The following is a 21296-nucleotide window of genomic DNA, read 5'->3' as shown; positions in this document are numbered from 1 at the left end:
GAATCCTTCACTTGTAAATTGCTAGCTCTAAAGAAATATTTTAAAAGTTATTATATCTGGTGGCTGTTGAATATCATAGTGATGGACCGCTTTGCTTGAAATGTTTTTAAATGATGTAATTCTAATACATCAGGTCAGCTGCTCCAGTGATGGTCCCTGAATCTTTTGATTTTGAAAAGGGAAATTCAAATCCAGCAAATCGTATTAGCAAGCCATTCAGAAATTGCAACAGGGAGCAAACCAGGATGATCCAGAATGAATTTGCAAACTTTTCAGTGTGGGTCTTGAATATAAAACTTCCCTCTTTGAAATTAGCAATTTTCTCTGAAAGGTGGTGGATTTTCACTTCTGCCGAGAATAGAATCATAATGAGACACCCACAGGAACCTGAAAAAGAGGGGGAGGTGTTAATTATCTTGACAAGGCCACATGTTGTATGTCACAACCAAATACTATATTGATAGTGTTGTTATGGCCACTGTAACTTAGTGGGAATCCAAGTGAACAGCTATTGAAATTGGTAAGCTTTTTAAATTGAAGTTGGCTTAGGACCAGCAATTTTTAGCATGGCTGCTTTAGGGCCCTGATCCAGCAAAGCATCTGTGCTCTTTTTCAGCTTTAACCTGCTCATTGTTTCACTGGATGTAACTGAAGTGTCTGTGTGTTTAAAATTAAATATGTACCTAAGTCCTGTATCAAATTATGATTGTAATATGTCATATCTCGTAAAGTAATTGTAAGTCATCTTGTCAGCCAAGCCAGCAATGCAGAGAATGGGCTTTACCCTCTCTCAGTGACAGAGGGACTGGGACGGTCTGTTATTCCTTCTGGCAGTGTTTTTCAGACACTACTTTTTCAGCTAGTTGCTCTCAGTCTCTCTCTCTCTCTGCTTTTCAGCCCCTTCCTTCCTTGGGAAAATCTTGCTGGTGTAAGTGGTGATCTTGCTTACCCAGCTGAAAACCTCCCATCAAGGTGAATGTGAGCAGGTACATCTCTGACTTTTTTTCATCTTTTTTTTTCCTCTCTTCCCCCTCTCTGGTGCTCTTCCCAGTTCTGACCATATGCTGTGGATTCAAGATGCAGCCACACCTCTGGGTCCATGGGGCTTGTGGGCACCATCCCCTTTTTCTGCCAGCCTATGCAGAAGGGCCAGAGGTGTCCAGGCTGCCTGCCATGCTTCCTGTGGCTGCCTGCCCTTGCTGAGGTTTTCAGCATTTTATCTCTTAACTCCAATTTGGAAAAAACATGTTTTGATACAGCTAAATCATTTATTTTCCTGCCTAGCTTTTTTTTGCCAGCTTGAAATCAATGCAGGCATGGTTTGTAATATTGCTCTCATATGTCAATAATTGGCCGTTATAAGTGGCACACATGGACCAGCACCAGCCTGGTAGGCCAACGGCGGGGTGGTACTTACATGCAATGAAGCTCCAGAGGTACAACCCAACAGGACCATGCAGAGTTTCATATGGGCTGCCAAAAGCATTGAACATGAAGAAACCTGCTCCCACCAGAGCAAAGATGATCAGTACTATACAGAAGAGAATGACACTAACATGGATACTTGCAGGGATAATTTTGAGCAAATCTGGAAAAACTAAAAACAAAATGAACAAAATGTTATTATACACATTAAGCAAAGTTGTTTCAGAGTCAGGCCAGGAATTTCTTACTGCTTTGTGGTAATTATTTTAAGTTGTGCTCTTTGAAATGTAACTGAAGATGAAAATGAAGTTACTAGAAACAGGTTTTCATGGATGTGTGGAGGCAGAAGCATTTTGTGAAGCTCAGAATTGTAGACTGGCCAGGAGACAGAGACCAGTTTAGGGAAAGCCTCTCCTTCCCTTCCCAAGGGTAATTCCCTGTGCACCATTTTCCCCTGTACATGGTGCGGGATGCCATCCGCCTCAAACATTGTTGGTTTGAAGTAGTGTGTGCTGTTTGCTTACATCTCATGTGCCTCAAGCGCACAGATGTTAGGGCTTGTCCCTTCATCTGCGAGGGAAGCAAAGAGTTGCTCCTGGCTGGGATGCTGATTGCCTTCCTATTTCAGAGCAGGGATTCCACCACTTCGATTAATACAAATATTCAGTGTTGGTTTGGTATGTGTATACCCAAAAAATATGTGGGTGTTTTCTGAAAACCTTAAGCAAACAATCTGTAAGTTAAAAGGTCTATGTTTTGTTATCATTAGTAGAGCTGCAATGCCAACATACTGGAAGGTTAAATGTGTTGTGTACTACATGTGGGTGGGAGATGCTCAAGGTTCCAGGAATGTTCGCTATCCAGGGAAGGTAACATGTGAAGTTGTTTATTGTACAGAGACTCCCTGTGAAAATCCACCAACAGTTATTGCCAGAGACACATAGACACCTAAAAGGATCAGGGGTTTCTTAGCTCCTAGCCTTTGGCAATTTTCTAATTTTAGAAAATAGAAAAAGTATTTTTGATAAAAATCCTTAAAAACAGGAGAGATACATTTCATATCTCTTCTATATATTATGTACATACATTAATATCTTCAATTATTCTTAAAATGAAATATGATAGTAAAGAGGGAGAAATTGATAAAGTTTACCCAAGAGTTATTTGCAATAAACTGAATGAGATTTTGAGAGAATAAGCACATTTTCTAAAATCAAAATTTTCTCCTCTGTATTTCCCCAAATAAAACACTTGTGGAATGTTTTGTGTCTAGAAGCCCAAGGCCAAAAAGGTAAGACGGTAAATCAATAAGAAGAAATAGAGAAATCTTACAATAAAAAAACGGGTTACTGAGACAAAATAAGAGAAAACACGTAAAATGAGGGTACAGATGTGAAAGCCAGTGCTATGCCCTGCCATCAGGCAAGATGCCAGTTGTCTGCAGGAAAGCTGTGAGTACTGCATGTGTTACACAGTTAATGCAACGCTTTTACCACATGCTGTATGATTTTAAGTTTCCAAAAGCTGGACACTTTTTCATCAGCTGCATTTGTCACTATCTCTTTTTTTTCCTAGTGGCTGCCCCATAAAAGCCTACAGAGAGGCTCGTGACTGCAGCAGTGGGAAGCAGTATCCAAATGGAATAGGCATCTTTGCTTTTGGAGTCAGCGACTGGTGCCTGATGGACTGAGGGCTATGCTGGGTCCCCGCTATGTGCCACTATTTATATGAAGATTTAAGAATGCTTTATTTTAGACATTTTTATACATCTTTTTAGCTACTCTTTCAAAATGTGATCCTACTTAGCTGGGCACGAGGGGATAGTCGATCAGGCTCAGTATGACAGAATAATTTTTAATCATTCATTTTTGTTTGGCAACAATGGGTATTTTAGAAGGAATCATTAAAAACACTTAACTGCTCGTGATCCACAGGGGCACAATTAAAGTGGGGGTAATAATGCCTTGGCACTGCCTCACTGCAGCTGTAATATGCTGAGACTGAAAAAAGTCTCGCATAAATTACTTTACGTCGTAAAATGTTTGCCAGCAAACAATTCTGCAGCTTGCCATGCAGTGAACATGGTGAAGCAGGTAAGGTAGTGTCAAGCTCATTTATCTGCCTGGTTAAACAAAAGGGAAATTGAAGCAAATGTTTATAAACTGTTCTTTAACCCCTGTTAAATATCACCTTTTGCATTGGTGGTGGCAATTGGGAGCAGAGAGAGGCACCAAGTGCTCACGGAGGACGATGGCCCAAGGACCCTCACCAGGCACAGGATTACTGATGACTAATGTCCTGGGTTCAGCAGTAGCAGTCATTTTTCTCCTCCTTGGTAGCGGGTGCAGTGCAGTGTTTTGACTTTCAGCTCGGGAACAGAGCTGATAACAATGATGTTTTGGTTTGGCCAAGGACTTTGTGAGCCTCATGCTCTGCCAGGGAGGAGGGAAAGCCGGGAGGAAGCAGAGACAGGACACCTGACCCAAGCTAGCCAAAGAGGTATTCCATACCACAGCACGTCATGCCCAGGATGTAACTGGGAGTGAGCCAGAAGGGCTGGGAGACTGCGGGGTTGGAGGAGGTATTAAATCACGACAGTGGGGGGGGGGGGGGGGGGGTGTGTCTTGATTGTTGTCAGCCCGGCTAGCTCAGTTGGTAGTGCATGAGACTCTTAATCTCAGGGTCGTGGGTTCGTGCCCCACGTTGGGCGCCAAAAAGAACTGTAGTGGTTTAAACCCAGTCAGATAGCTTGTTCACTCACTTCTCCCCCTTCTTGCCCTCACCCTACTCCTGGAGGGACAGAGAGGAGAATCAAAAGAATGCAACTCCCCTGGGTTGAGATAAGAACAGTTTAGTAACTAAGGTATAACACAAATCACTACTGCTACCACCAATAATAATAATAATGATAAAGGAAATAACAAGGGAAGAGAATACAACACCTCACCACCAGCCAACCGATAACTCGCCCCCCCAGCCAGACCAAGCACTGACCGATACCTCCTCCAACCCCGCAGTCTCCCAGCCCTTCTGGCTCACTCCCAGTTACATCCTGGGCATGACGTGCTGTGGTATGGAATACCTCTTTGGCTAGCTTGGGTCAGGTGTCCTGTCTCTGCTTCCTCCCGGCTTCCCCTCCTCCCTAGCAGAGCATGAGGCTCACAAAGTCCTTGGCCAAACCAAAACATCATTGTTATCAGCTCTGCTCCCGAGCTGAAAGTCAAAACACTGCACTGCACCCGCTACCAAGGAGGAGAAAAATGACTGCTACTGCTGAACCCAGGACAACTACCGATTGTCCAGTCTGGCCACTGGTACTTAAATTCCTCATCTCATTCTAATAGAACACAAATCATACTTTAGAAACTATATATATAAAAACATATATATATGTTGTGTTTATTGAACTTTATATTACATATTTAATGGATTTATAAACATAAGAGGCACTTACACTATTAATGTGGTATAAGGTACAATTTTACAGTTGTATCATTTCGGCTAGCTAACAAAAAGGCTGAAAAGTCCCTGCCTGAGCAGAATTTCTACAAGGAATAGTGTTAGTTCTTACAATGCCACCTGATGTTTTGGGAGAACATGAAAAACTGTATTTAACAATTTTTCTTTGTTTTAAGAAAAACACTTTGCTGCATTGTACTGAATCTTTCCCTTGGCACCTTCATTTATAGTTGTTTGCCATTAAAATATTATGTGACATATCAGGAAAAATTAATTCCAGCAGCTATGTTTTCTAGAAAGAAAAATGTTCCTTCATTATAATGAATGAAATTGTGTTAGGTATGCATGCCAACGACCTTTAGAAAATGAACTGCTGACCCAGAAACTGACAAGAATCAGCAAGAGCAAATGAAGCAGAAGGCTTTCCTCAGCTGAACTGGGTTTGCTGGCAGAGCAAATTCATTTTACAATTAAAAGAGATATAGTGGTCAGAGGGGAACATTTAATGGGAGCAAACAGAGAACTAAATCATCTAGTCTATTTTCTGTGCCTTTTCTTAGACATGCTAAAGTGCACTTCAGTGCATTGCACTATGCATGTGTATATTGTATTGGGTTGCTCTGCTTTTTGGGACGCTCCCAGGGAGTTCCTGAGCATGCTGCCTGTGCCTGGCCAGGTCTGCTGTGGCCCCAGGGACTGTGGCCCAGCTCTTCCATTAAGTGGTCTCTGAAGTGAATGCTTCCAGTAGAAGTATATTTTGCTATCCACCCAATCACTGTTTCTAAATATAAATCCTATTTGTTGTGTTTGCTTTTTAATCTAAATAAAATGAAAGATGATCTGAGAACAAGTTATGAGGACAGCAATGCTTCCGCCCTCAGCTGTCAGCAAAAGCCTGTGGAGGCAAAGCCTGCCCAGTGGAGCATCATGATCAGTACAACTGGGTTTGTGAAATTATTTAAGCTGTAAGAGGTCTCATTGAACATACAGACAATGCCAAAGATCACCTTGTTGTGTTACCTTTTCAAAGTGCTATATAAAGGATACCAGTGCAGGCAAATGAGACTGACAGGATGGGCTTGTAATGTTGTAAGACTTACTGAAATATCTCACTGTTAATACCTGTTGTGTATGGAAGGAGAGTAAAAGGTAAAAGAATGCTCCAATAAATAAGCTTGGCTTCAGTTTTAGGTGGGCCAAGGCCCTGCGGCTGTGTTTCTGAGCCCAGTGCTTCAGCCTTGCCAGCTCTGCTGCTGCAGGTGATCGTCTGCTGCTTCCTGGTGACCCAGGATGTGGGGAGCAAGGCTGCTGTCTCTGGGGAAAGACATTGCTACATCACAGGCTTGTCAGCAGCTACACTTCTGACTCGAGGGGTCTCCAGCATGAAGTTAAATCCAGCCTTGATCCCAGATCCTGGGAACAGGCATGAAAGCGTGTGCTTCAAACATCATTTTCTCTGCCTGAAAATGAGAGCAGTGCTGTTTACTAGACTTAATTATTCTTTTAATCTCCTTTATGCAACTTTTGAAAGCCTTGAAGTTCTCTGAATATGTACGTTTGGCACTCATATTAAAGAAATTAATTTTTAACATTGTGCTCTGCAGTAGGATTCTGCAGTCCTGTATGAACAGTCAGGGTTTGTGCATTTTTTTTTTTTACCATTCCAAAGTGGGCTGCTTAGCTGTAATCAAATACTTCACGTTATTTCTTATAAACACAAACTTCTACATGTTTGTGTTTATATGCTTATTTAAAAATATACTTGTGAATGAAAGCATGGGAAAACTTGGTTACATGAGCCTTCTGTGAATGTAGATAGAAAGTGTATGCCCATAGTGAGAACAAACTCTATACTCCTGGGGCACTTCTGGTTGAAAACGCTCTGCAGTAGTTTCACAGATCCAGGGCTTACCTGTATGTAGCATTGTGAGATGTTTAAAAATACATGATGATTGATATTATTAAATCATCACAAATAAGCAGTGCATTCGTATTCTCTCTTGCACCTGCAATATTAATTCACACTGCCCACAAAATTAAAATTCTTTTGAAATGACTGCTACAATCACACTAGCAATATATTAAAATAGTTCAGCCATAACAAGATGAAATGCACATATGAGAGCCTGAATGCAAAGCACATCAATGAAATGGTTTACAAATATCTAAATAACAAATATGTGGAAAGAAATTTATTAGAAAGGGAAGCTAGTGAGCTCTCACCTGTGGCTGTTCTGGTGTGGGGGCTATCTGGGTGGCTGGGTTTAGTCCTGCCTTGTGCACAAAGCCAATATGAACTGCTGTATGGAACGCAGACAAATGGCAGTCACAGAGCTGCTGATTGCTAGTGGCTTTGTCAGCTGTAGTTCACAGCAATTTCACCTACAGCAGAAAACTAATTCCTCGGGATTTAGTTGCCCCTCTGAAAATTCACCCCAGCCTATAGCCAAGTATCTGCACACTGTGGTGGCAAACAAAGTGATGGAGAGAACTTCATCTGTATAAATACACTAGCAGTGGAATTTAATTAGAGATGGAAAATTTTAATAGCAAATTAATTTGATCTACTACTTTGGAAAAATATTATATGATAAACAATTTGATACCTAATCTGGTAACATTAGCTTGCCTTAAATGACTCATATTAGCAATTTACTGGTGCTGTTTTAGCAGAATGCTTCTAAACTGTTCTGTAGTAACTTCAGGTTGTGTACTGTACATAGAACAAACGGTTGTTATTAACAGTTTAATGTGCTGCTATGTACAAACTATATTTGACTGTTTTGTTGTTAATCTTATGCTTGAAGATGAATACGTTATATTATATGTAAAATAAAACCATTGCTAACAATCTCTGATAAAATTCTGCATGTCAGATACCAAGTTTGACTTGCAGAACTGCTGACTACATGTCAGCTAGCATCAACCAGCAGCTCCTCCAGTTAATGCAGCTCTATGCCCTAACTCTTTCATGAGATTCTGCTAGATTAGTTCATTCTTTCATGATGGCAGAGAGGACATAATACTGACACACATACACAGGAAGATGAAAGAGATTAACTGAAAACCAGGAATACTCTTCTTTAAAGTATTAGTATAAGCCTTGCACTGTAGACAGCTGTGTAACTGAAAATTAGATTGTTTGAAAATCTGAGTGTGACTTTACTAGTATCAGAAAATAAATTATTTGTACCTGAAGATCAGAACACTAACAGCAGCATTTGCTTTAGCATATTTTGTGGTCATTAGGCTCTGTGTGAGCAAGAGGATGCTGGGGCAGCATCTCTCTGCTCCCCTAGCTGTCAGCAGTGTGGTGCTAAATAATTCAAATGCTATTATTACTCACATGAAAACTGGAAAGGTCTCCCCCCGAGCCCACACTGTCTCACACGCTCGCCATACAGAAGCCCATACTGGATTTCGCCAATGAACTTCTCCAGCTCCTGGCCAGTGGCGTTGACGAGCAGGGCTCCAGTCTTGCAGAGTATCGTCCCCTTAACCCACAGCTGAGTGCTGATGGCTGCCGCTGTCCCCAGCGCACAAGCAAAGCTCAGCACCCCAGCTATGCAAAAGATAATTTTCTTCTGCTGGGCTGGCATGGTGGTGTGTGAGTCCTCCAAGGGATGCAGCTTTCAGCAAGGCAGCGACAAGTTCTTCATCAGCACGACAAACAGCCAAGCTTCCCAATGAGAGACCAGGCACCCAGCCAGCCGTGCTCACAGCTAGAGCTCTCTCCTTGGAGAGCTTCAGCTGCAGACCTCTACAATGCACACACTTCCTGGAAGATGCTATAAAGGTTCTTCTTCCTTGTTCCCTTCTGTATGGCTTTAGCTTGTGCACTGATCTTGTAAAACAAGCTGGAAAACAGAGTCGTTTGTAGAATGTTTCACTGCCTTCTGTCATTTGATAACAAGGGTTTAAGATGACAGATCTCTGTAATTTGACGAGTGCTCTGCTCTTTCCAGCCCCCTGCCTAATAGGGTAAACGGGGGATCTCAGAGACAGGTTTGGCTGCCGCATCTGATTATCTTGGAAAAGGAAGTTTTCAGAGAGTTTTGTTTTCCCACGTTTTCCTCTAAAGCTAGTAATGCTGAGCTGCTCTGTTATTTTTATTTTTTTGGGTGTTTTTCTTTTTTTGTGGGTGTTTGTTCCTAATGCAATAGCACAGTTAACGCATTAAGCTAGGAGGCCCCCTCTGCAGTATTTGGTTGCATTTGGGCACTTGCTTTTCCCTGTCACAGCATTCCCTGGCAAAGGCAGAATGTCTGTTAATATATTGCATTGTTTTGGCTGTGGTGTGTAGGATGTTCAGACAGGCATTTAAGTTCAGGTTTCAAATATACACAACCACATTTTCTCTTACTTCTTTACAGAAGACCCCCATTGTAACCCCATGCTTGCAGCATGCTGTCTCCCTGTGGTTCATGCAGGAGGGGCAACCCTGGGGGGGCCCGGCCTTACTCTTCACATAAGCCAGTCATGGGCACAAAATAACCCATCCCCTGGAGTGTGGCACTGTTGGGGCCTCAGTTAGGACTAGGAGCACAGGTGTCTGCATCAACCAACTGACTGCCAGTGATTTCAGCAAACACAAGGTTTGTTTTGTTTTGGTTTGTTTTGTTTTTTTTTTCCCTAACCAGATCAATTTAGAAAGTGGTTTAACTGGATGCATATCCATTGCAGGAATACTCTTTAAGTGATTTAAGGGTATTATATCGGTTAGGCTTAAAAACTGAATCTGGTTTAACTAGAGGTTTTCAGATGACCTTGGAACTAAAATGAACAAGGCTGTGTACAGACAAAACAGACAAATGACTTTTTTTTTGTGGTTCATGATGTGATCATCATACATAAACAAAAGATGGCACACTGCGGTATCACTGGGGTCCGTTGCCACAGAGCTTGCATGTGCACAGTGCTGAATACATACAGGTTTGGGAAAATGCTAACTTTTAAAGATAATTTTGAATACTTGAATGGAATGCATTTATTGTTCCCTGAAGGACTATACTATTTCTGTATGATTATTACCAGCACAACAGTAGCAAAAGGAACAGACTTGAAGATATGCATGTAAAAGTGACGATGTCCTAGGAAGAATGTGATGGGGGGAGGGGGGGAGGAATAATTGCATTTATCTGTTTTGGTGCTACTTTTTTCAAGAGTCAGCTTTCTGGTAGCCTGTTTGTATGGAACAGTAGTTTATGCCATGGAAAAATACATCGTTTTATGAATGAGTTAAAATGTTTCAGAATCCCTCGGGAAAGGAAAGATGGTGAAGCACCAAGAGGGCTTCGCTGAATCTTGTGGTAGGGGAGGCAGTGATGGTGGTGTGAAGTAAGCAGAGATGAAATCAGGCTAGAGATAGTGCCATGCACAGACAAGCTAGACATTAGAGTGGAAAATTGCCTTGGAGTTTGCCCTGAGGTAGCGTTTATTTGGAACAGTTATTGTCAGTTATAGGTTCTGACTGCATTTCTTTGAAAACAATTCAGTATGTATGCCTTGTCAGATGGTACAAGTCCCTTTCTAACTCTAGCTGTCAATTCTGCAGTGAACATTAAGGAAGGATCTGACAGGATCTCTTTGTGTTTGCACAGTAATACAGTGTTGCTTTCTGGGTGGTTAAAATAGTATTTCCTGGTATCTAGCCCACTGTGTTTATCAAACAAGTATAGGGAAAAAAGCTCATGCTCTCTGACATTAAAGACTGGCAGTTTTAGGAAATAAGATATCCTTCAATGAAATTTTGTCAGCTTTTTGTAACATCTTCCCTCTTCTAAAGCATGTGAGGCAAATAATTATCCATTAGTAAATCACCCAATAATGTCCGAGATTGTCAGACCATTCTGCATGACAAAAACAAAAAGAAAAAACAACAAAAAAACCCAACCCAAACAAAAAACCAACAAAAAATCCCACCAACAAACAAACAAAACCAAAAAAAACCACAAACAAACCAAAAACCTGGGATCTGTGTGTTCAAATATATCCAGATGTGTTTGACAAAATCTTGGGAATAAAATATAGTGATACTACCTTCAAATATGCATTATAGTAATCTTTCCAAAGACAGGGATCGCAACACTGATCTAGCATGCCAGTGGAACTTGTGAAAAGCTCTAAAGCAGTTTTATCTACTTGCAGAGCAAAGAAAAAGAGCTGATAAACACAGCTGGTCTTTTGAGCATGCCCTTGGATCACATACAAACATCGGATAAACCTGCCAAGGAAGGCAGCTCAGAGTTGGATGTTAAAGTTTGGAGATCTCAGGCTTGTTGATTCTTGCCTTTAGCGAGCAACACAGCAGCATGCATGAAAAGCAATTCAGTACCCAAAAGTGGCACAGATTTAACAATTATGAGTCAGTGTAGGGCATTACTATCATACTTTATTGCTATTGCAATAGATGTTCAGCCTCAGCTCAAGTTATCTATGGTTTGATTAGAGAATTGCTTAGAGACAAAAGAAATGTGGTTTGCCTGTATTTCCTGCTCTTGTCCATGCTAAATTTGAACATAAACTCATTTGTAGAGTGCTGCTGTTAATTTTATTTATACTTAATTGCAAACATCAAATCTGGTACTTCCAAAGTAGCTCGTGTTTGTACTGTCCCAGAGATGCAGCACAAGGAGTCTGGCACAAATACGGGGTAAAAAGGAGAGAAAAAGAAGGTGTTCATGGTTGCTTGCTGTAGTGTTAATGCAGAATGCACCCTCCGCTCCTGTACCCAAGGATACGGCACCTATACTGAGGGAGAAATGTGTTCTCTGTAGCAGAGCAATAACTGCAGGCTGTGAGACTGCAGCCATGCTCTGCTAGGGCAGGCAGATAGGCAAGTACAGACATCCACCTGCACGGTGGAAAAAGGAGGAACTCTAAAGCTTTAAGATTCATTAATCAGAAACTGCAGCCTCTGTTGACATCGTGTTTCCTGTGCTTGGCTGATCCACTGGGATTGGTGGGTCCTCTTGGGTGGTAGGTACTGGCCCCTGTGAGCATCCTTTGGGAACCACGGAGCAGAGTCTCCCCTTTGCCCTGTGACGGGAGGTGCAGCTTATGGAAGATGGTCCAAGTGACTCTCCCAATGGCCACCCAAGGCTGTATCCCAAAGGGACATGATCACTGCCGATCGACCAGCACAGTGCCTCTCCACAGTGTTTTGGTACCCATGGGAGCGGGATCTCTCAGACCCCAGGCAGTATAGCAGGAGGGAACGGCTGCCCTTTGCTCCTCAGACTTGCGCCGCTGGAGCAGAGTGAGGGGCTGTGCCCGGGGAGATGGGTGGGTGAAAACTGGTGAGGCTCTGCTGCGCCCTTCTCCTCTGAAGCCGGAGTACTCGGGACGTGAAGCTCCTTCTGGGAATCCGAGTTGCGGGCTGCGCCTTAGAGCGGCGGAGAGGGGGGGCGGGAGCCGAGCGGGACCAAGCCGCCTCTCCTGGGCCATGGTCCCCTCGCCACCGGGGCGTGGGAGGACCGGCCGCGCCCGCAGCGGGCGGTTCTTTCACCTAGTGAATTATGTACCCGCTAAAATGAACGGTATTAAGGAAGGGGACAGACGATAGACAGGGTGGACACGCCGGTGCCGCATCCTGCGGCTAAAGGGCCCTCAGGGAGAGCGTCCAACCGCTCCGCTCCCCGCAGAGGACTGCCCGGCGCCTCCCCTCTACCAGGCCGGGTGGGCAGTGCTGCCCTCCTGCGCCCAGCCCCTCCTCGCCGTTCCCCCGGGGCAGCTCGGGGGTTGTCGGCCGCAGCCTACGGTGCGGCGTTCGGCCCCGTCATCACCCTGGCGCGGTGAGCAGCGCGGGGGCTGCCGCTGTGCAGCTGTGTGAAGGCTCGGGCGGCCCAGTCGGCACCTGCCTAGCGAAGGGGAGCGGGGAGGAGTGGGCCGAGGCACGCCACCCCCGCGGCTGTCCGCAGCCGCGTAGCCCGCCCCCGGCGCGGCGGGGGGCGAACCGCCGAGTGCTGCTCCCTGGAGTAGGGAGTCCGCTCCAGCGCCCGCCCGCTGCGCCGGCGAACATGAGCGATCATGGCCGCCTTCGGGCTCCTCAGCTATGAGCACAGACCGCTCAAGCGGCCGCGCCTGGGGCCGCCCGACGTCTACCCGCAGGACCCGCGCCAGAAGGAGGTGAGACCGGCCGCGCTGCATCCCCGGCGCCGGGGCCCGGCTGCCAGCCCCGCTCCCGCCCCTCGCCCGCGGCGGGCCGCCGCCCGCGCCTGCCGGCCCCGGAGCCTCCCCCGAAACTTTTGAGCGGCGCTGCTCGGCCGCGGAGCCGCCCGCTGACTTGCATTTTCTGCGGCGAGGTGGGGGCGGCGGTCCCGCTCACAGCCACCGCGGCCTCAGCGCCCGGGCTCGCCCAGTGGGGCGGCTGTGAGGGCAGAAGGGCGGGCAGCAGCCGCGAGGGTTACCCTGGCCCGTGAGGGTTTACAGCCAGCTAGCCATGGGGGGCACCTTAGTCCGTGACAGGCGGGGGCTGTGAGGGTTACCCCCAGCCCATGAGGGGCACCCTGGCTCTTAGAGGGCACGGGCTGCCCAGAGGGTGAGAGGTGCTGCTGGCCGAGGCAAGCATGGGTCCACGAAGCTGTCCACCTGTGTTTCTGACCTGACAGCAGAGACCTGTGTTTGGAGGAATGAAGGGTTTGGAGGGTTTTGTAGGTTGGGAAATGTGTCTGAAAACGGGGTGGAGGTGAGCAGGGCTGTAGCTTGTACTCTTGTGGCGGGCTGTGTCTGTCCTGCTCCTGGGTACCACAACCAAACCCATGGAGACCCACTGTCAGTCAGTGCTGGGGGTGAGTGTGGTTCAGGCGGACTCTGTGGCATGGCTAGTGAAGCAGCAGTGTTGGTTGTAGGCTCTCCTTTTCTGGCTTCCCGCTCTTGTTTCTTGTTTCCCACTCTGCTGGCCTTCCATAGGTGGGGAGAAGAAGCCTCTGGTAGGGTTTTGTGGATGGGTTATCTCCCAGCAATGTTAATGGGTCGCTCTGAGGTTTGCCTAGTGTACCATGTTGTGACTTGTACATGAAGCTGTCTGTGGCAAATACTTTCACCTCTTGTGTGCTTGGCCTGCGATGTCCCATTCTTCTGGTGTTCCTGGCCGTCCCAGTGAATTAGGAGCCCGTAGAAGTCAACAGGCAGATGATGAGGATGAACTCGTTAACTGGAGCAAGTACAACAGGGCAGCCATGTGGTGCTGTTCGTGCTTTGCTCTCTTCTTAGTCTGTTGTCATCTTGTTGAGACTTCCAGCAAGGAGGCTAATTAAGTGCAATTTGTTAGTCTTTGAGCATTATCATCTGGTTCTCTTAGGCTGGAGAGCACTTATCAAAGAGTGATTATTGGTCAGTGTTGGTCGAGAGGAGCTTTGACAATGCGCACTAAAAGGTGCATATTCAAGTCCATTGCTAAACCTTTGACACAAATCTCAGGTTTTTGGCCTCTAGCATCTTTCTGTCTTTTCACCTTGTGCTGCTACTCATATTTACAAACTTGATGATTATGGTAACTAGAAGTATTTCTCTAGCGTGTATTTTTAAAGTGTGATTGTGATCAGGCTTCCAGAACTGCACCTGAACTCAGCTATGACAATATATAGAGATGAATTTTTATCCCTGGACTGTTGAATATTTTTAGTCAGTTGGTGGATTGATTCTTGCAGACACGTTTGTAAATATGCAGCCCCTTACAATAAGAATGGAAGTGGCAAATGCCCAGATGGTTAATATTTAAAATATGTTTCGTGGGTGCATTAGTAAGTAGAAAAATAACTGCAAGAGGCTCATTGTTATTTGCCGTAGCGTAATTGATTGAAATGTGGCTTGGGGAAAGTGCATTACATGTGTGTATGTGAAGTGTTAATGCGTGTTGCATGGAGCATTTACAGGACATGGCCCTATGTCCTTTCAGCCTTTGAGTTGATGAAGTCTCTCTGTCATGTGGAAAAGAAGACAAATGCAGGGTTACAGGTCCTGCTAGAGGTGGGAATGGGCTGCCTGGTGACTTTGGTGTTGCTGACTGTTGCCCTGTGCCTTTCTAAATGCCCTCCCTGCTAGGAGCTGGTACCCCCAGGAACCCTGGGCTCTCGTGCTCCCAAGCCTGGTCACCTGAGCGCCAGATGGAAATCTGTGTCCTTTGCAAGGTCCCCTAGTGAAAAACTTTGGGTAATCCTCAGCCCATGAACGCTGCCACTGGGTACAAAATGCTGTCTGCAGAAATGAGGGAGTGGTGGAAGGGAAAGTCTTCCAACTTGCATAGAACATAGTTTCTGCTGGAGTGCAATTACCTGCTGGGGCTGCCTTTAACACTTGATACTGCTCTAAAAGAGAGAGATTAGGAAAAAGTAAGTGTTTTCCTTGAATCTTGGGCAGTGCTTTGCACATAGTTTCTCTGTATAATCAGCAATCCCTGCTGCTGATTGCGGAGCAAAGGTAGACCTGGAAATCAAACCCTTGCAGGAGCAGCCTGCAAGCATTAGAATCGGCTTTTCTTCTAATGCTTTCTGTGCTCTGACTTGTTACCATCTCCCTAAAATGGATAAAATTAATGCAAACTGTGTTTATTACAAGCCAAAGATACAACCATTGAATGTACCATATCATCAGGGCTAGATTCTGATGACTTTACCTGTGAGTAATGCTTTTATGCTCAGTTTAATTCAGTTTCAAAGCACAAAAAAGCACAATCAACATCATTTTATGCTGAGATACAGCCTTCAGGTAGAAGAAATTTAATCACCTTCCCTGCACACAGTGTACAGGGTTTGACCCTTGCAAGGCTAAATTCTCCAACGTCTATAGTCATTGGCAGCCCAGACCACTGGTAGGATGGGTAAAGCAGCTGAAATTTCTGTCAGAGAGGTGTCTCCAGTATTACCCCCCTCATGCCAGGACCCAGGGTCTTTCTGGGTCTTCTAGGTATCTCTTTATGTCATATGTAGTCTTTCCTAGTCTCTGGTACAGCTTGCTTTTGTGTATGGCTAGTCCTTGCTTGTGACTTCTGAGCTGCTGATTCAGACTGGATAATGCTCCTCTAACTGTTGTTAGTCCTCTCTTCATCATGCAATACAGCTTGTTCAGTAATCTGTAACTAGCACAGGATTTTGTACTGTTTCTTTTATGGAGTTACTTTTTTGATCTTCTTGTTCGAACCAAGCCTAACATTTGCTGGTGTAAACTGAGTGGGAGGGGAATGTTTGTGCTGCAGCAGCTACATCGCGGGATGAAATCCTGGACCTTCCTGCAGAGGGTTTGGGTCTCCACACCAACGCTGTGGTTGCTCCAAGCTGCTGAAAGTAAGAGCCCTGTTGTAATAAAAAGACACAAAGCAAAAGATGGAGTATGTGAGAGGATCTGAAAGTAATGACTGGTTAAAAAGATCTGTTTTGTTGCTTTCATGAGTTTAATATTGAAGGAAATTTTTTAGATCAGGGAGAAAAAGAATGTGTTTCAAAGATTCCTTGGTTTTGACTGTCAAATAGTGCCTGTGTAGCTCTGCACATTGTTTGCTCAGCTCAGATGTCAGAATTAGATTTCTGCTTTTCTCTTATTGGTGTTGTGCTGCAGTAAGCAAGTGTTACTGCACTAATAAGGAAGCAGGAGAATGCTTATATTGAAAGAGCTCATCACTGTTAATTAATGTGGAGCCATACTGTGCAGACCAACCAATAATAATGCCCCAATGCTTGATCCTAATGGTCAGTTCATTTGTTCTCAGTCTGGGTTTGAGTGCCCCGGCTGCAGCTGACTGGGTAAGTGCTACAGGTGGCCTCCTCAGAACAGGCTTTATGGTGGTCAGAGCTACGATGGAGTGAGGTGATGCATGCAGGCCTAATTTGAGGGTCTGCCTTCTGACAGAGCTGGTGCTGCAGAGGTCCTGTGATTGTGGGCCAGAACTTAGCGGGCTTTCTTTCTGTAAAGGTATCAATCTGTACATGTTGCATTCAGAAATGGAGTGCTGCATGTGGGTCTTGAATATCCCACGCAAAACAGTTAAAACTCTTTCTGAAACAAATTAACACAGTTTGGGCCTGGTTGTTCATTTGGCCATTTGAAGTCTCAGAAAGATTTTGAGCCTTGATTGGGCTTGCTTGGGGCCTGCCTGCTCGACATTTTGAAAAGAAGTTTGACATCCCTGCAGGAGGCTAGAGGATCCAGCATGTTGTGGTGCAGAACGCATCACATAGTGTCAGCAGTGTGTGGTGCCTGCGCCTCTCATTAGGAGAGGGCTTGCAAATCAAGGCAAGTGAAAGCAGGCTTAACCCTGGTACATTCAGTATTGTACAATGTAGCTGTGCTAGCACTGCTGGTCATTTGTCCAGGAAACTTTCCCCTCTGCTAGGTAGGGGACAGCTGTGCTTTCAGAACATGACCCTGAGCTGTTAATGGAGCTGGCCTAAGTGAAATGTAATGAGAGCTCCTGTGAGCATCCATTTTATTGTTAATTTGTTGGTAAAGGTGTCTCTGTGCAGTGTGTTCACAGATGATATGTCGTTTCATTTCTAGTTTGTGTTTGGTTCTGCAACTGTGCTATGTTCCCTGTGTAAGATTTCTGAACTCCTGCTGAAGGCAGGGGGAAATCTGAGCTAATAACCTGAGCCAGACAAAACCAAAACACTGATGTGTTTGTGTTGCCAGTCCATCCGCAGCTTGTTCCTACAGTAGTGGTAGATACAGCAGTAGAACATATGGTTAGTTATTTTTAGCGTAATGGTATCTGGACAGCTTTTGTCAAAGAAGTTTAAAGATAACAGAACTGGGGTCATACATGGAAATGGCACTAGTATTAACTTGTATCTCCATCTGTTTGCAATTTACCTTTTATTTATTTGCTTATAATGTCTTTGATCACTTTCATTTCTGCCTTTATCTGTGTTTTCAAGGCTGTCTTCGTGTGGTGTGGGTGGAGGAGTGTTCCAGCACTTCTTGTTGATTTCATTTAAAATTCAGATGAGGCTCACTAACTTCATAAACCCTACAGAGCTTGGATTTCTTCTAAATATGTTACTGTCTTCTGTGTTACTCCCCAACTTCACAAAAATACTGAAAAACAAAAGGCGTGGCAAAGCGTAAGAGAATAAACTGAATGGAAGCTTCTGGGTTGCTGCTTTTTGGGAGATGTGTTACCCATAGCTATTAATAAAACCTAATAATAAAATTATGACACTTAACTTTAATTTCTCCCTTTTTATTTGCTTGTTGCAGAGCAGTTGCTCTTTGTTTTCATAGGTTATTGCAGAGTTATCTCAGGGATTGTTCCAGTAGTTCACCCACAGCCAGTGAGTGGTCCATGGACCACTTGAGCTTCTGTACAGTATCTTTGTTGGCAAATAAGTGATTCCCTGGGGGAGATCTTTGCCTTCTTTGCAAAGGGAGATTAAGAAAAGCAAGGCAAGGTGGGGCGGGGCAAGGCAAGTGAAGGTCTGCGGGACAAGGCAGTGCAGGGCAGGGCCTGTGTTCAGTTCTGAGCTCCTCACTACAAGAGAGACATTGAGGTGCTGGAGTGGATCCAGAGAAGGGCAGCGAAGCTGGTGAGGGGTCTGGAGTGCAAGTCTGATGAGGAATGTCTGAGGGAACTGGGGGAGTTTAATCTGGAGGAGAGAAGGCTCAGGGGGGACCTGATCTCTCTCTACAACTACCCGAAAGGAGGATGAAGCCAGGATGTGGCTGGGTTTCTCTCCCAAGTAACAAGGGATAGAACAAGAGGTAAAACAAGGGATAGAAACAAGAGGTAAAACAAGGGATAGAAAAATAGGTAAAAACTGAATTAAACCAGTTCATATTCCTCAATTCCCAGTCACGGCCTCAAGCTGCACCAGGGTAGGTTTAGACTGGATATTGGGAACAATTTCTTCACAGAGAGGGTGCTCAGGCCTTGGAACAGGCTGCTCAGGGCAGTGGTGGAGTCACTGTCCCTGAAGTGTTCAAAAAACGTGTAGATGAGGCCTTAGTGCCATGGTTTAGTGGTGCACTTGGCAGTGCTGGGGGAAAAGTTGGACTTAATGATCTTAAAGGTCTTTTCCAGCCTAGCTGATCTATGAAAAACAAGCCAAGTTCGCCTTCATCTGGTGTATGTAAACCTCAGTCTGACGGGCATATGATTCCTAGTAAGTGAATAAACTGCACAGCCTTCATGGAAGAATATTAACTTTGGTGAAGATACAGAGTGAAGAGAGGGAAGGATGGGACTCAATTAGGAAATTATATTCTACATTCATGAAGGCTTAGGTCTGTATTTGCACCTATTGCTACTGAGCCTGCTTCTGTCTGTTCTGCGTTCTTGCTGCAAATATGATCCAGCTAAGCCACAAAATGAAGGTGTGTTGATAGTGTTGTAGGAGACTAGTAATACTTCCACTGTGAAAGTAACCTGGAAGAAGTAGATTTAGTTGCAACAGGGACAGATGTTCACTCGAAATGTTTCTGCTAGAGGTGCTCTGTTTCTTACCTCAGTAGATATTCTCAAATGGTGGCATGGGGCCACAAACTGAAATAGTAATATTTTAAACTTTACCAAAACAAGGATGCAAAAATGTTTTTGTGCTGGAGGAAGGGACACAAAGGGTACTGGTGGTGTGCAGCAGTGTTTTGTTGCGGAGTGGTGCAAGTGGTTCCAGTGATCCCAGCGTATCTTGAGAAGAGGAGGATGTGCTGCTCTCCCTCCACTGGTCATGGTGGCTGATCACTGGTACCACTTTCACGAGGGAAATCTAGGGCTTATTACTGGGTGCGCTCCAGGTTTTACAGAGGCTGCCAAGGTCTTGCTTTCTGCCCTTTTCATGGGTAGCAACTCTTTGTAAGCAAAACAAGTGCTATCTTTATCAAGTTTCAGCCTTGAAGCCTGTAGTAAGGCGAAAACTTAATGGGGACTGGAGTGTAGGAGTGGCATTGTGTTCCTCTTTGCTGAAATCCTGTGAATGTACAAAGTGCTTTGAGGGATTCTGGTGAATGCAGAGTGTAACATACTAGCAGATACATAAATTTTCTCTGTGAAAACATGCTTCTCTGAATGATGTGACTTCTTAAATTGTCATCTCACTTTTTGCCCTTGATACACTCTTTGCAGGATGAACTTACTGCAGTGAATGTAAAGCAAGGCTTCAGTAATCAGCCTGCCTTCTCTGGAGATGAGCATGGATCTGCTAGAAATATTGTAATTAATGCCTCAAAGGTAAGACAGGGCTTTTCAGTCTGAGCATACTCACTGAAATTGGAACCTGGCTGGCAGTGGTTGTACTTGGTTCTTGACTGCTTTGCTTTCTAGTTGGAAGTCTTCATATTAATTACAGAACTAATGTAAGAATGCTGAGCTGGTTTCTGCTACCTACTGTTATCATTCTTCAGAGGAAAACATGGATTCCAAGACAAAACATAACTAGCACACTTCATCAGAGAAGAGACATTAATTTTTGCTCCTGTTCTTTTATTTGCTTCACTTACAATCGTGACTCTTTCTCTGGAAGTCCCTAGTATTTATACATCTTTAGCTTGCTTTGGTCTTTTTTCTGTGTCATCAGACTGTTTTCTGCCAGGAGAAACTGGTTGCTGTGGTCCAGGTCTCCTGGAAATATTTTTTTTGATTATTTATTAAAATTTAGTTTAGCTCTTCTGTGGTGTTTTTTTTTTGTGGTGTTGTCTTTTTGTTTTTTGTTTTTTTTTTTTTTTGTTTGTTTTGTTTTAGTTTTTTTTTTAGATTTTTTGTAGAGTCAAAGAAGTGTAAGATACAAAAAAGCAATAAAAATAACTAAAATATTAGTTACTGTCTTCCAAACTGAAGATAATAGCTGCTTAGGAAAAAAAAACCAAAACCATCCTGTATTTCTTTGAGGGATCTGCCCAGATCGGTTTTAAGGGAGAATGTTATCAAGAAGCTTATAAAAATGTTTTCGGACAAAGTAATTTCCTGCTGTTTGTTTTTTTTTAAATAAATAACACTTTACAGCTTACTGGAAAATGTGAATTTACTTATACAGTGATGCACTTTTAGCAGGAGGAAAGTTCCAAGTAGATGACAGGGTTGCTATTGCTGAAATGTTAAAGGTTTTCCTGTTACATTCTTCTGAGTTTGTTTTCTAGAATTGTTACCTGCAGGAACTTTCAGTCTTATATTTTAATTATTCATGTTCTGACTATTGAACAGAACTGTCTGAAAAGTAGAACAGAAATTTGCAAGGAAGTACTTACAGTTACTTGGAAGATTTAAGTGTAGAATTATCAAAATAAGTTCAGTATCTCCTAAAAGCTTTTTATATATTTTAAAATTACCCAGCTATAAATATATTTATTAGAAAATTAAACAGTTTTTTCTTATTGACAGGCCTAAAAATTGAGTTTTCTTACAGTAATTTTGAAAAGTAAATAAGCTTATATGAGAAGTAAAACATCTATTGTTTTCTTTTTTTTTCCCTTCTGTTTTGGGATTGAAA

The 21296-nt window shown here is 44.0% G+C and overlaps 2 protein-coding genes and 1 non-coding gene across 19 annotated transcripts in view; 2 read left to right on the top strand and 1 right to left on the bottom strand.

Annotated features, from left to right (window-relative positions):
- Window positions 1–69: 69 nt before the first annotated feature.
- Window positions 70–9019, bottom strand: CLRN1 (clarin 1). The gene is made up of 3 exons (XM_061452717.1): window positions 8231–9019; window positions 1418–1597; window positions 70–387 (listed from the first exon to the last, which is right to left on the bottom strand). The coding sequence occupies exons 1-3, from the start codon at window positions 8481–8483 to the stop codon at window positions 122–124; spliced, it is 699 nt and encodes a 232-aa protein (XP_061308701.1). The 5' UTR covers window positions 8484–9019; the 3' UTR covers window positions 70–121.
- Window positions 4063–4135, top strand: TRNAK-CUU (transfer RNA lysine (anticodon CUU)). Its single transcript has one exon. It is a non-coding gene; the product is annotated as a tRNA-Lys (tRNA).
- A 2596-nt stretch (window positions 9020–11615) lies between the features above and the next one.
- Window positions 11616–21296, top strand: part of MED12L (mediator complex subunit 12L) — a 154561-nt gene continuing 144880 nt past the window's right edge. For 9 of the 17 annotated variants that reach the window (XR_009743214.1, XR_009743218.1, XR_009743217.1 and 6 more), the window contains exons 1-2: window positions 11618–13011; window positions 19937–20041. Coding sequence is in view for 10 of the 17 variants with exons in the window: in XM_061452722.1 (XP_061308706.1) it covers window positions 12913–13011; window positions 19937–20041 (204 nt within the window). In the remaining 7 variants the exon portion in view is untranslated. Of the gene's footprint in view, window positions 13012–19936; window positions 20042–21296 lie in introns of all 17 variants that reach the window. The other 8 variants (XR_009743219.1, XR_009743216.1, XM_061452725.1 and 5 more) reach the window with 3 other exon arrangements.

The sequence above is a fragment of the Pezoporus flaviventris genome, unplaced genomic scaffold (genome assembly GCF_033815535.1).
Source record: "Pezoporus flaviventris isolate CSIRO_AGI_PZ_B2104156 unplaced genomic scaffold, CSIRO_AGI_Pfla_v1 ptg000013l, whole genome shotgun sequence".
NCBI lineage: Eukaryota > Metazoa > Chordata > Aves > Psittaciformes > Psittacidae > Pezoporus > Pezoporus flaviventris.
This window is presented reverse-complemented; position numbering and strand designations above follow the sequence as displayed.

Bases quoted from the DNA above. Each gene is read 5' to 3' on its own strand.
- CLRN1 (XM_061452717.1), bottom strand. From the start codon at position 8,483: ATGCCAGCCCAGCAGAAGAAAATTATCTTTTGCATAGCTGGGGTGCTG. The intron at 1,598-8,230 runs GTGAGTAATAAT...TTTTGTTTTTAG, and splicing joins GAGACCTTTCCAGTTTTCAT to TTTTTCCAGATTTGCTCAAA. The intron at 388-1,417 runs GTAAGTACCACC...CCTCTTTTTCAG, and splicing joins CCTCTGGAGCTTCATTGCAT to GTTCCTGTGGGTGTCTCATT.